This window comes from Chanodichthys erythropterus, chromosome 9, assembly GCF_024489055.1.
Source record: "Chanodichthys erythropterus isolate Z2021 chromosome 9, ASM2448905v1, whole genome shotgun sequence".
Taxonomy (NCBI): domain Eukaryota; kingdom Metazoa; phylum Chordata; class Actinopteri; order Cypriniformes; family Xenocyprididae; genus Chanodichthys; species Chanodichthys erythropterus.
The window spans coordinates 21494509-21507218 of NC_090229.1; the positions used below are offsets into that span (position 1 = coordinate 21494509).

The window sequence follows — 12710 nt, forward strand, 5'->3', positions numbered from 1 at the left end:
CAATAGCAATACTTTTGGCTGTTTTTGATTTGGTATGCTTATAGGAGGTAGGTGTGTACACTCCTGTGAACGGCCCCATTCACAGCAACACCCAAGTGTCTGTCACACAACCCATTCATTAAAGAGCTTGAGCATACAGAAAATCCAACACTGATTGACCGTTGGACAGTACAGCTACAAAGGCTTGGTGCTGACATGTGGTAGTCCAGATAAGATCTCAGTCCAGATTGGATTGGCCATCTGGAAGGCATTTGGGCTCATCTCCATGGAAGAGCGATTGAGCACATGGAAAGGTGCCACGAGAGCCAGGGGTTCATTCACCACAGGGGGGAAAGGGCACAGTGGACCCTGAACTGACCTATACAACAACAGCAGACAGCAATCATTATCACTTCACATAGAGAGATGCTTGCTTGAGTACTCAAACAAACACATACAGTTTAATTACCTCTGGAGTGTACTGACGTATAATGGGATTTCTTTGGCTGTGAACGACCGCAGCAGCTTACTTTGTCACTTACCACAGGCTTATATGCGGGTGTGCGTATTATCTAATTTCCTGATGTGTCATTCCTACTTCCGTCTAGAATAATGGATTCAATGTCACTGCAGCACATTCATCCCAGAAGCCACAAAGTGTATAATCATCATTGCAGCATTGCTTCATTAGAGTCAAATTACAAACACTACAAATCTGTCATTTCTTCATTGATTATTATCACAGGAGTGGCTTCGGTGGCTGGACAAGAAGACTCTTCCTTCTCACCACAGGAAATAAAACCCACAAGATGACAACATCTAATGATTTACGTCCGCTGTGAGGTTATGACAGATTAAAGTACAGACTGATTGGTTCATCCATTACTAAATCAAACGACAGGTTTTATGAAGTTCGACACGGATGTATAAAATTATAGTTCTGTCATTATTATCATGACTGATAACTGATGAATCAAATATTTTAGCACTATGTAAAGTGACCTTGAGCTATGGAAAGGCGCTATATAAATCAAACTTCTTCTTCTCCTTTTGAAATAATCTTCATCTTTTCCACACACAATCCATTATAATCTCTAAATGACCAAAAAAAAGGACTCATTTAGATTCCAGGTCTTCTGAAGCCAATATTGTTGTGTGGAGAACAGACCCAAATTTAAGCTATTGTTCACTGATGATGTTCCTCTGCAGAGAGATACATGCAGCCAAATCACTAAACTAAACTAGATTGAACTCAGTTGGATCAATGCAGTTTGTGAACAAATGGTTCTTCTAATTGGGAACTGATTGGATCACAAATGCACAACCCTAAAAAATATAGGTGTAAACAGAGTCTAAAATGTTTCAAGCTTGTCCACAACCACAGATAGTTTAAAATGCATTCAAACAAATGTTATAGACCCTCATGTGGTCAAATGACTTAAATTTCAACCTGTTCCTTGAACAAAGCTATGACTTCAGAACAAATAGACTGTAGCACCACTTTTTTCTTTATATTTTATTACTATTTATTTACTTTTTCTTTATTTATTTAGGTAAAATATCCCTTTAACAATCAGTAAACATTATGTTAATGAATTATGTCAATGAATTCCCATTATCCGATATGCTGCATTAAAAACAATTCTGGTAGAGAATGTGTAGTTACTTTAGTTAAATTCCCTAATAAATCTATTCAGTTACCTAAGTGAATGACTTCACCGTTTAAACAGGCATTAGATCAAGCTAACCAGACTAATTCCATCTCCAAGTGTTCTTTAGGAGTAAATAATTCAGTTCCAGCCTGACATAGCCAACATCCATCAATACTGCACGCTCCTTTGTTTGTCCAGGGATGAGGTAAGTGGGATAAGTTAACGTCACACGTTCATATTTCTTCCCTTTCAGAAGCAACTGGAAAAGCCATACATCTGAAGATCTCACCCAAAAAACATCTCAAGAGTCATGACCAGCCTCTGGCCACAAACCACAGGGGCAATTCCCTCAGGACAACTGAGGAATTCCTCAGAGCTCTCCTGGTCAAAGGGGTCAAGGGTCAATGCGGCAATGTATGGCCTTCCATTTACCCATGCCCTTCTCTTTGCAAAACATGCCTCTCAAGTAGGCTGCTATTATCTACAGCAGGAGAGTAATGTTTGCGATGGGGTCACAATCAAGGCTATTGATGGTGAAGAGAGAGTGAGAAAACACTAGTATTGTAACTAATTCAAGTAAGCAATCACCACCACCATCCCACAGAAAAATCCAAGGAAAAAACTAACCGCATATATGCACATAAATCCTCATCACCTGAATAATTAAACAGCCAAGAACACAAAACAGATCTTAAACCTGCTCAAAGCAGAGTTATGTAAGTGTCAGTTTAGTACTGCATGCCACAATCCGAAGTTTATTGAACATTTTGGGAACATCTGCTAAGAGTCTTATCCCATATGCCTGTGGTCTGCATACCTCTCCTCCGTCTGATAGTGTTCATAATCTCTAACACATGGCTTTGTTTGCTGTCTGCTTGTTTGCAAAAGATGAGGAGGTGCCAACAGGCATACCTTACTCACGCAAGTGTTTGTAACATGGCGCCTGGCCAGGTTGATGTGATTAAATTAGAGGTGTGAATCCAGGTAGTAAGCGCAGTTGACAGCCATTACACCATCGGCTGGTTACATATTCCAATGTTTTTCGGTCTTTGATATCTGAATAAACACATAATTCGTTAACACCTCAGAGGCCTCTGGCAGGGCGGTCGGGAACACAGACGTCTTTATCAGTTTCATGCTGTGCTCGTGACCTCATAGTGACTCACCAATCAGTCGGCTTTATCTAGGATTTCTAAGTTTGACTTTCAACTCAGCTGATCCAATTGGCTTAAAATACTGAATTATCACATAAAACATCAGCAGCTGTTCTTACTCACAATATCTGTCAGAAAACAAAAGGCTAAAATTAGTTTTGCTGTTTATTTTGTACAAGATCCTCACTTTTACTGCTGATGATTCACGATGTCCTCCTACAAATCATCAACACAAAAACATCCTGAATATAAAAAACAGCCAATGTTGATGATTTGCCACTTAAAGCTCTGTTTTTTCCATTAAACAGCAGCTACCACAATGAATGATTCTGCAGTGTCACACTGGGTAGCCCCACCCATGATGAACTATCATTGGTCCAAAATCTTTGTACACATAACTAAATATTAATTATCATATGTGATTGTGTTGAATCACCGGTAGACAGTATAAACTACACAGGCAAAATCCTTTCCATTGAGAGCCATTCAAAATTGGCCATGTATTCTGATGAAATCAGTTGCAAAAGACTTTTTAAAAAATAAATAAATACTTTTATTCAGCAAGAATGCATTAAATTGGACAAAAATGTAAATAAATGCTGTTCTTTTGAACTTTCTAAGAAATGTCTCTTGAGCAGCAAATCAGCATATTAGAATGATTTCTGAAGGAAATGGCTGCTGAAAATGGGAATAAATTAAATTTGAAATTATAAAATAGTTATTTAAATATGTAAAAATGCAGCCTGTGAGCATTTTAAAGACATTAAAATGTTTAAAATCTTCAGAGTCCAAACTTTTAAACTTTTTTTTAATATATATATAGCATTAATATTTAATTACATTTATAGTAGATGTTTTACCAGTACCCAGTTTTATTTTGGAGGACCCTTAAAAGGAATGTATCAGACATATTTTTTCCTTGCAAGCTGCCTTTGACATCATAACTCGCTAGTGAAAGGGACTTTTTTTGGGACTGCGCCAATCAGTGTTGTCTTGGTCCTGCGGTTCTCGAGTGATTAGTCACATTACAGATACGGCTCAGGTGACTAATTCAAAATTACCTCAGAACTGAGCGACTGCCATTGAGATAAATGGGAATGCTAGCATATCGTTCTTTTCCAAATATTATAGATGTCCTTGGGTGTTACAAACATCAGAGGAGTCATCAGAAACAACAAACTACAAAAGCACCTTTCCTTCAACTGTTCTTCCCTCAAGCGATACGTTATCAGAGTAGAACATGAGGAAACTCAACCCCCTCAACAAAAACAAAGTCACTCATCAGCATTAAAAAGGAAGCCATAATTAGCAACACTATCTCAGTGTTTGTTTGCTATCAGATGCTTGAACACAAGGAAAGGTCTACTTAACTAATTGAGCTCAGGAAAGTTAAGGAGATTCCTAAAATTCCTGGTGCTGGCTTGTGCCTCTGTGGCATGGTGGCTTATAACGCATGACTTGTTACAACTTTAAGACAGTGTTAATCTGACACTTTATAGGATAGAGGAGCGTAATCAGCAGAGCTTGTGACAGTCACGGCGAGAGCTCGCAGCTGCAGGCTGTTTTAGTACAGGTGGCACTGCTGCCACTACCGATGATCATCAGTACTACTGAGCATCCGGAGGGTCTATGGGGGTGAGCGGACCAGAGTTTAACATGCAAAATGCTCAGCAACAAATCTTTACTTCCATCCGTGTTTCTAAATCACGTAGATTTTAGATCTTAGAGAGCAGGGTGGCCGATGGCTATAGCAGATATATGATTTAACACTATTTAATTTAAAGTTAGTAAAAACACAGATAGTAAAATTTCTATTTATTTTACATATATTTACTAAATTAGAAATAAATACTTAATGCATGCTGTCAAAATAAAAGCTGACATGTTGGCCAAATAGAAAAACTTATTGGTCAATGCTAGTAATGAAAATGCCAAATATCAGCCAATATCTCTGCCAATATCTCTGCCTTGGCGATATACTCAGACACACAGAGTGAAACGGGCTCAAACTATCTTTAAATATAATTCACAATTGTCAGTAGAGTTGCAGTTTAAACATAAAACATAAAATGCAGCAGTTTATCTAAGCTGAGGATAGTTTCCATAATTTGGCGGGCGCAGACATCTACCCCGCTGAGCCATATGGCTCCTGGGTAGCTGGTTGTGACACTACGGTGCAGATCAGTTCTACAAAACTATTTATAACCCAGAAAGCTTATGCTTGTATTTCCCTCCTGCAAGGACTCAGACAGAGACATCATCAGCAAGCAGGAAGCACCAGGTTGACTTCCTCCCCCTGTTCCTCCATACATTCATGTCATCCTGTTTGGGTGAACAGACTCTTGTACTTAGGAGCCCAGCTGGGCCACACCAACTAACAACAGCTGGACTGGCAGTAAAGACATCAGAGGGGGCACGGATCCCAACCCAACACAGGAAACGGATCCTCGGTCATATGCTAACACTGAGGCTCTTACATTTAGGAACTGAAAAGTTAATTGAATCATAAGCTTTTACTTTTTATGCCCCTGAGCAAGACATTTAACCCTCAGGATGCTTTCCTTGCAATTGGGTTACTAAATTGATGGTTTAAAATATCTGTTAAATGGAAGTTTGCTATAAATGATTTACTATGGGCTCTGCTACAGACAAATACATTGACATGTTTGGTGCAACAAAAGCTTGCTTTCTTTTTGACTTCACACGTATAATAATAATAAAAAAAGTCTTATAGCAATTGTCTCCTATGCTTTATGAAAATGTGCAGAAGAAATTTATGCTGGGTGGCAAGGATGCATAGATCAAGAGTGACAGTACAAAGAAATTGTTAATGTTACAAAAGATGTTGAAATACTGTTCTTTTGAACTTTCTATTCATCAAAGAATCCTGAAAAAAGGTACCACAGTTTCCACAAAATTATTAAACTGTATTAAACTCTGATAATAATAAGAAATGTTTCTTGAACACCAAATCAGCATATAAGAATGATTTCTAAAGGACTGTGTGACACTGAAGACTTGAGAAATGATGCTGAAAATTCAACTTTGCCATCACAGGAATTAATTACATTTCAAAATGTATTACAATAGAAAACAGTTGTTTTAATTTTCAAAAATATTTCACAATATCACTGGTTTTAGATCAAATAAATGCAGCCTTGGTGAACATAAGAGACTTCTTTCAAAAATATTAAATATATCTTACTGACCCCAAACATTTGAATGGTAATGTATAAACTATTTCCTGCACTATTTTATGGAGTCCCACTTAAAAATAAAATGTAGTAATAAATTATTAATTTAATAATACAAATATAAATATGTATGTATTAATGTATTAAATGGACAAATGAATAGACATTTAAAATTGCTTGTTTACATATAACTAAATAAATAACTTTAAATAAGCAAATAAATTTAAAACATTTAATTCATGGTTTAACATTTTTTAATATAACTTTTAAAATGCATTTGTGCAGTTGTCAATAAAGTTAAAAAAAAATAAATAAATACCATTGGACAGGGAGCAACTAATGAACTTTTGACACACCCCCTCCCCACTTGAAGTAGACGTAAGATGGACTTTCACTGGACAGTATTACAAAACATGGACATTTTCAATATGTGCGGTTAGAATGTTGTCTAACCTGCACTCTTAATCCGTCACACGTTCTGATCTAAAATTCAAAATGCAACAAAAAAGATTGGGCCAAAAAGGACTCTTATGGGAATCTCTGATTCTGCCAGCCATTTATGAAATTATTTTTTCAAAGGTTTATTCCTTTGAAACCATGACGATATCCTTTATTAATATCTGTTTGAGAGTCCTTGTGGAATTCCACAGATAAACAAATGCAAAAAGAGCCATTCAGAGAGCGACAAAGTCACAGTCCTGAAACCTTTCGGTCTAATATAAATTATCTGGGTATCTCACATATATATATCTAAACAAATTCATGAGGCAATTATCAGTCTCCCTAGAGTGTGGCAGCCAGTGATGTTTGGCATGACAGTGCGTGCTGACAAAAGAACATAAAGACCACCTAGCGTGCCAGCCATGAGTTGAAAGGCAGAAGACTTTGATACTGATCTCAAGCACAACCTTGTTTTTCGCACTGAGGCCCTTGGAAAGCCAGAGACGCTGAATGACAAAGTGGTTTCCTCTGCCTTTCACCTGATGCACCACCGTCCGCTTCGCTTCACCTGCGTCAACACATCTTGACGAGAGGCCGTCAGGTGCATCTGCAGGGACTAATTTGATTGGTCTCGCTTCACTTAATGCTTCCAGATCAGATAACATCAGACACACCGCTAGGGAGATGAAACCCTCTGAGACTCAGCATATGAGAGGGGCCTATGATTCTTCCCATATGCAGAGAAAGAACAATAACTAGGGCAAGTGAACCCATCCTCTCTCAGAAACCCAAGAGTGTGCCATTTACTTAAATCTTTAACTGCCACAGCCGGCTCCACGTCATCAATTGGCAGCTTCCTCACAAAGCCACTGTACTCCGGGAGATTAACAGGCCAATATGATTATGGAGGATTGTTATAAAACTGGTTTAATACTGTAAGGCTGCTTACCCCTCATTGGCATGTTTGTAAAACCTCTCTAGTTCCTTTGATCCTGTTAAATTTATCCCAGGATCAAGAGGTTTTGGAGCAGGGAAAATGTGCTGGTGTGGAATGTTGCTTTTTTTTTTTTTTTTTTTTTTATAAGTAATGCTGAACTAGTTTTAAAAACCTATGTAGGGAAGGTTGGAAAATGAATGCGTTTATGATCGTCTATTCTCTAATCCAGGCAAGCTATGTCATGATCTGATGCTAATCAGAGCAAGAAAACACTTGTCAAGTATGCCAAATCACTATCTGGAGATTTCAAACACTTTCCGTATTTATTTACTTACTTTACATATTTTATCAGTGCAGGGTCAGTGATGCCCCAGGAGGGGTGTCACTAGGACACATTCTCTGGGCTGAGAGGGATTGTATGCTGATGAGGTCTTATCAAAAGACAAAAAAACAAAACAAGCGTTCAAAAGTTACAGGGGGATTTTACTGGCTATTGCCCTGAAGACCATGAGTCGCTGCTGGTTTTATGAGGCAGAGCTTATAAAAGGAAATGGCACATGACCAGGAAATACACCAGTTTAAGTTAGAGCTTGTTTGAATTACTAAAAAGACAGTAAAAGTGACAGACTCTTGTTTCTCGATTTGAGAGTGTTCACAGAGTCATCTCTGAAAACTGTAGACCAGAAAAGTACAACTGATAACATCACCCAATAAACGTAAAACAGTCAACCAGAGGTATGAGTAAGAAGGTTCAAGGTGGCACGTAATATTAATTTGAACAAAGCTATGAGAATATGTATTTAGAAAACTAATTATGATTAAAATCATTTTCAGCTCCTTTTTAAAGAAAGAAAACAACAAATGTAATGCATGTTGTATGCAAGTTGTAGAACTGTATGTGACTGACATAACAAAATAAGTGCTACTTTGAGTTTAAAAGTGTCTTTAATGAAATTAATGATGGAAGGTGAGCCTTATTGATGGGGCTGTAGGAGTAAAAAAAGCATACAAAAACATTGGGAAACACCGAGTTTTAAACACCCACTGGAAGAGAAACATTCACGTCCTTGCAAAGCATCAGTGACAAAAGCCCCCAAGAAGTCCCTTTGCAAAACAGCCCCCTGTGCTTTATGTTTTGTTATTTATGAAATGTCACTAAAAAAAAAAAACCTAGCCAAAACCATTTGTTTTAGAAAGGCTGTCTGGTTCACGTATTCTCCCTCTTCCTCTTTCTTGACGACAGTACAGTGACTTAAACACAGCTTGACAGCTTCACCATTGCCCGTTATCTCAAGTTTATGAGCCTGTAAACGAGACTGTAACAATAACCGCGCGACTGCAACATGTAACCAGGCACATGGGTGCTCAAACTGCAACACTCAGAGAGTTTTGGGATTGAACCTAGTACTTACCGACTGCAGAAATGCCAAATTTCTCACGTAATCCCGTTCAGTGTTCAATATCTCATTTAAAACGCACAGTCTCAGACGAAACTGACGGTCCGAGTCTTTGCTGCTTAGATCCCCGTTTTCTTGTTGACTGTCCTCCTCGGTGTTTATTTTGCTCATTTTTATAACCGCTTTGAGAGAAGCGCCTCCAAACAAACAAATATATATCTGCCAGTTGTTTGAAAACTGAGGTGAAGATGTGGTAATTAATCCATTTAATCCGTCGCGCGCTGCCTGCACGCAACCTCGCGACAGGATGCGGCAGAGGAAAATGTTATATTGAAACTGAAGAAACTTCTGTAAAAGTATCAACACGCAACATCGAAGTCAACCGCAAGGCAATTTGCATATCATTAAAAACACTTTCCGTTTAAAAGGTAAATGTGAAACGTTGCCCACCGGTTGCCTGCAGTGTAAATGAAGAAAGTGGCCAGAGGAGCCAAATGATGTGGAAACTGGGAGTGCACGTGAAACGATCAGTAACCATGAAATCCCTGGCAAAACCGTGCAGTGAACGCCGAAGTAGCGAGTTCACGAGTGCTCAGTGTGCACTATACGAAAAGTGAGACGGCTGAGGGAGCTGTAGAGAGAGAAGCGAGTCTGCTGCGCTGAGGGACCGTCTGCAAGTTGCAGCGCATGAACAATCACGTCTTCAATGAACTGATGAACTGATATCCCTTCCGATCTTTAGATGATAGTTCCTTTTGATCTCTGGCCCCATGTTGTATTTAAAAACTTTTACAAAAATAAAAATGAATAGCACTTTCGGGATGTAGACTATTGTTAAAATTATGGAGCAGGTCGCTTTTTCATGAGCGCCGCCATGTTGATATCGATTAGCACGTACAAGCATGAAATACCAACATCAAATAATAAAGTTAGGAGTTATTCCGACTGTTATAGTGAGATAAACAAACAGCTATGGTGTGAAACAGCAGCAGTTACTAGACAGACTTCTTGCATCCAGGCCAACAGGTGTCAGTATCAAATCTGAATCCAGCTACAATAAAGTCACCATGAAATCAAAAGTGGCAATTTTTTATTTTTATGGCAGTATTTATTATAAATGATTTATCAGTGGCCTGAACATATCATTGTTAATTATTCATTTTATTAACATTATTTTTTTTTATTCATGTGCCCTCAAAATATTTAATCAAAACAGCTTCCCTCTCTCTCACAGCAACATATTTTCTCTGTTGACGTGTTTACTGGCATTAGGGCGGGACCAGAGCCGTAACCACCACAGCACAGACATAGGCAGCTGACTTGCTGCCTCGCCGCCTTATCAAGCAGTGACTTGTAAGGCAGTGTTTGTGCATGAAGTGCACCTCATGAAATGGATTTCGGACAGACTTCTGAGGCAGTGTAACAGTTTAATGATCTACCGTAATATAGCGTGAGCTTTGGTGAGAACTAAACAAATATTTAATTACTACAGTTGTAATTTCTCGCTATAGAAATGACATCAAAAGTGGAAAATGTTGGTCAAAAATTTACATTTACTCACAAACTGGCCAGCAAACACAACTTTCGGATTCCATCTTTATATTTCTAGCTCAACTGTCACAGAATGGAAAGCACAGGATTGTGGGATATCAAAGGCAGCTAAGGATACATCTATGCTGCCTTGAAAAATCGATCAGATGAAGGGATCTCAAGAAACAGGACATTGGATTCGGACGTGCCTTGATGCCTTCCTACCTTGAAATGTGTCCTCCGAAGGCAGCATTTTCCAGCCTTCTCCAAAGGCAGCATTTTTCCAGCATTTTCCATGATGTGCTTTTGTAGGCAAGTCCCGGAAGTGAATTAGCATTTTAGGACTTCCGGTTCCATCACCATAAAGTCTATGGGTTTTTTGAATGGGTTTTTGCTAAATCGCCTGAAATAAGGTCTGTGGTTAACAAAGACTCTAAATATTTTCACGCTTTGATCAATGACATAAAACACACCAGTTATAACCAACTTGTGATTTTTTAAACCTTTATTGTGTCTTAAAAACGGTGGTTGCTAACATGTTGCTAAAAGCGAATACTTCCTTTGGCGGGGACTTTAGACTTCATCATGACAAACAGGACATTTGGACAGCATTTCTCATGAAAAAGTGGATAAGTATTCATACACAGCGCAGATCATAATCAGCGAGCATGTTTTTAAAAAAAGTTGTTTTCTAAATAAAGTTTGAGGAAGCTTGGTGGTGGTGAAGTTGATCCGCGACCATGGTGTGCTGTAGTCCGTTTATAGCCTACTGTTAGCTTTTTATATCTGACGACTTTATTTAGGCTTCAAAATCTATAAATGTTGTTTTAACTTGTAAAGATTATCTTGATAGACAAAACGTGTAAGTGTCACAACCCTTTGTTAAACACAGAGCTTATTTTTTGCGATTTTCCAAAAGTCTATGGGAAAAATGCATAGGGTTTTCGATCGAGGGAACCCGTGCGCTGCTAACTTCCGGGTTGGCCTACAAAAACACGTCATCTCTGAGGTACTCTATTGAGGGGGACAAATTCTTGCACTGCTCTTCTGCACTTCATTAAAGCACTCTGCATGTTGTTAGGATGACAAAAAGGTTTAAAAGTAACATTTTTAGTCTGGTCTGCCTCAGCAGTCTAAAAACGCTCGTCAATGTCAAAATGATTGACATAGTCAATCAAATTAAAAAGTAGGCGGGGTTTACGTTCTCTTTTTGCTCGTGCACACAGTCTTCACAGCACAGATGGGCGAGTCAATCGATCGCTTAAAACCGTTGCGGAGGTTCTATTTTTCTGGTAAAATCACCAAACAAATGCAGACAAACGTGTCCCTGCTCTTGATATACAACCATTGATGGACATCTTTGGTTTTAATGAGGGAAAAATAAAAAATGCGACGGTGGATTAGAACATGCAACAATTGATACTGTTAACAAAAAATTTACCACCAGACCACTAGGGAATTTAAATGTTTTTTTACGGATCTATGTATTTATTCACTAAATTGAAGAATCTTGGAACTAACAATTTATTGCATTATGAAACTATCACATTAAACATGAGTTCTCAATGCACCATTGAAATTGTTCTCTGGACATCGTAATGTTTTTTTTTTTTTCTACAACTGTTATTGTACATATCTGATGCAGCAATTTCGTTCACTATTTTGTTTCTTTATGCTTTTTTTTTTTTTTAAATGTTCAAGACATGTTTACAGAGACAACCTGTCAATCACATTAGGCTTGTTCAAGATGCATCGGCGCTGCGCAGACCGATCGGTGTATGTACATCACAGTCACGAGGCGTCGGCGCTGTCTCAAGTCGGACAAAATTTCTTAACAGCATACACTGCTTCAAGTGAGCTTCAAGTCTGCTTCAAGATTGATCAATCCAATCAATTCCCAATAGACAAAATCAAGTCCCGCCCTACATTTTTTTTGTCAAAAAAAAGCCACTTCCCTCAGATATTCATCAAAATAGGCGAGAAAAGATTATCGCAACTTCCATTTCATGTCGAATTTAAGGCTGTCTTCAAACTTGCATACTTCTCTACTAGGTGAAAAACAGTATGTGAAAAAAGTAGGCCTATGTCCAAATTCACAATATTCATAAAATGTTAAGATGACGAGATTCTAAAGTGTGTATCTAATGGACACTTTACTACCCCATAAGGCCAGAGGGAGGAGAAGTTGTGAATGGCTGTGTAGCAATGCAACTGGCCCTGTCCCAAATGGCACTCACAGTCTTCCTCTGAGTCTGCACTTTTGTGATGTAATGCCGCTTTGACTGTCAGGAAGAAATCTGCTGCAGATGTTCAAAAGTGTGCATCTAGGGTACTTGACAGCAAAGAGGGGCGCTCGTGAGACCTAAAATGACAAATGGGACACCCTGCGCTCTCTTGGACTCAACTGACACGTGCACTTGGCAGCC

At 38.6% G+C, this 12710-nt stretch overlaps 1 protein-coding gene across 2 annotated transcripts in view; it reads right to left on the reverse strand.

Annotated features, from left to right (window-relative positions):
- Window positions 1-12710, reverse strand: part of prex1 (phosphatidylinositol-3,4,5-trisphosphate-dependent Rac exchange factor 1) — a 90184-nt gene that overhangs the window by 77124 nt on the left and 350 nt on the right. Inside the window, exon 1 of one of the 2 annotated variants that reach the window (XM_067395005.1) lies at window positions 8770-9368. The exons of the other annotated variant lie outside the window; for it this stretch is intronic. Coding sequence (XP_067251106.1) covers window positions 8770-8925 — 156 coding nt within the window. The 5' untranslated portion in view covers window positions 8926-9368. Of the gene's footprint in view, window positions 1-8769; window positions 9369-12710 lie in introns of those variants that run through there. 2 annotated transcript variants of the gene reach the window in all.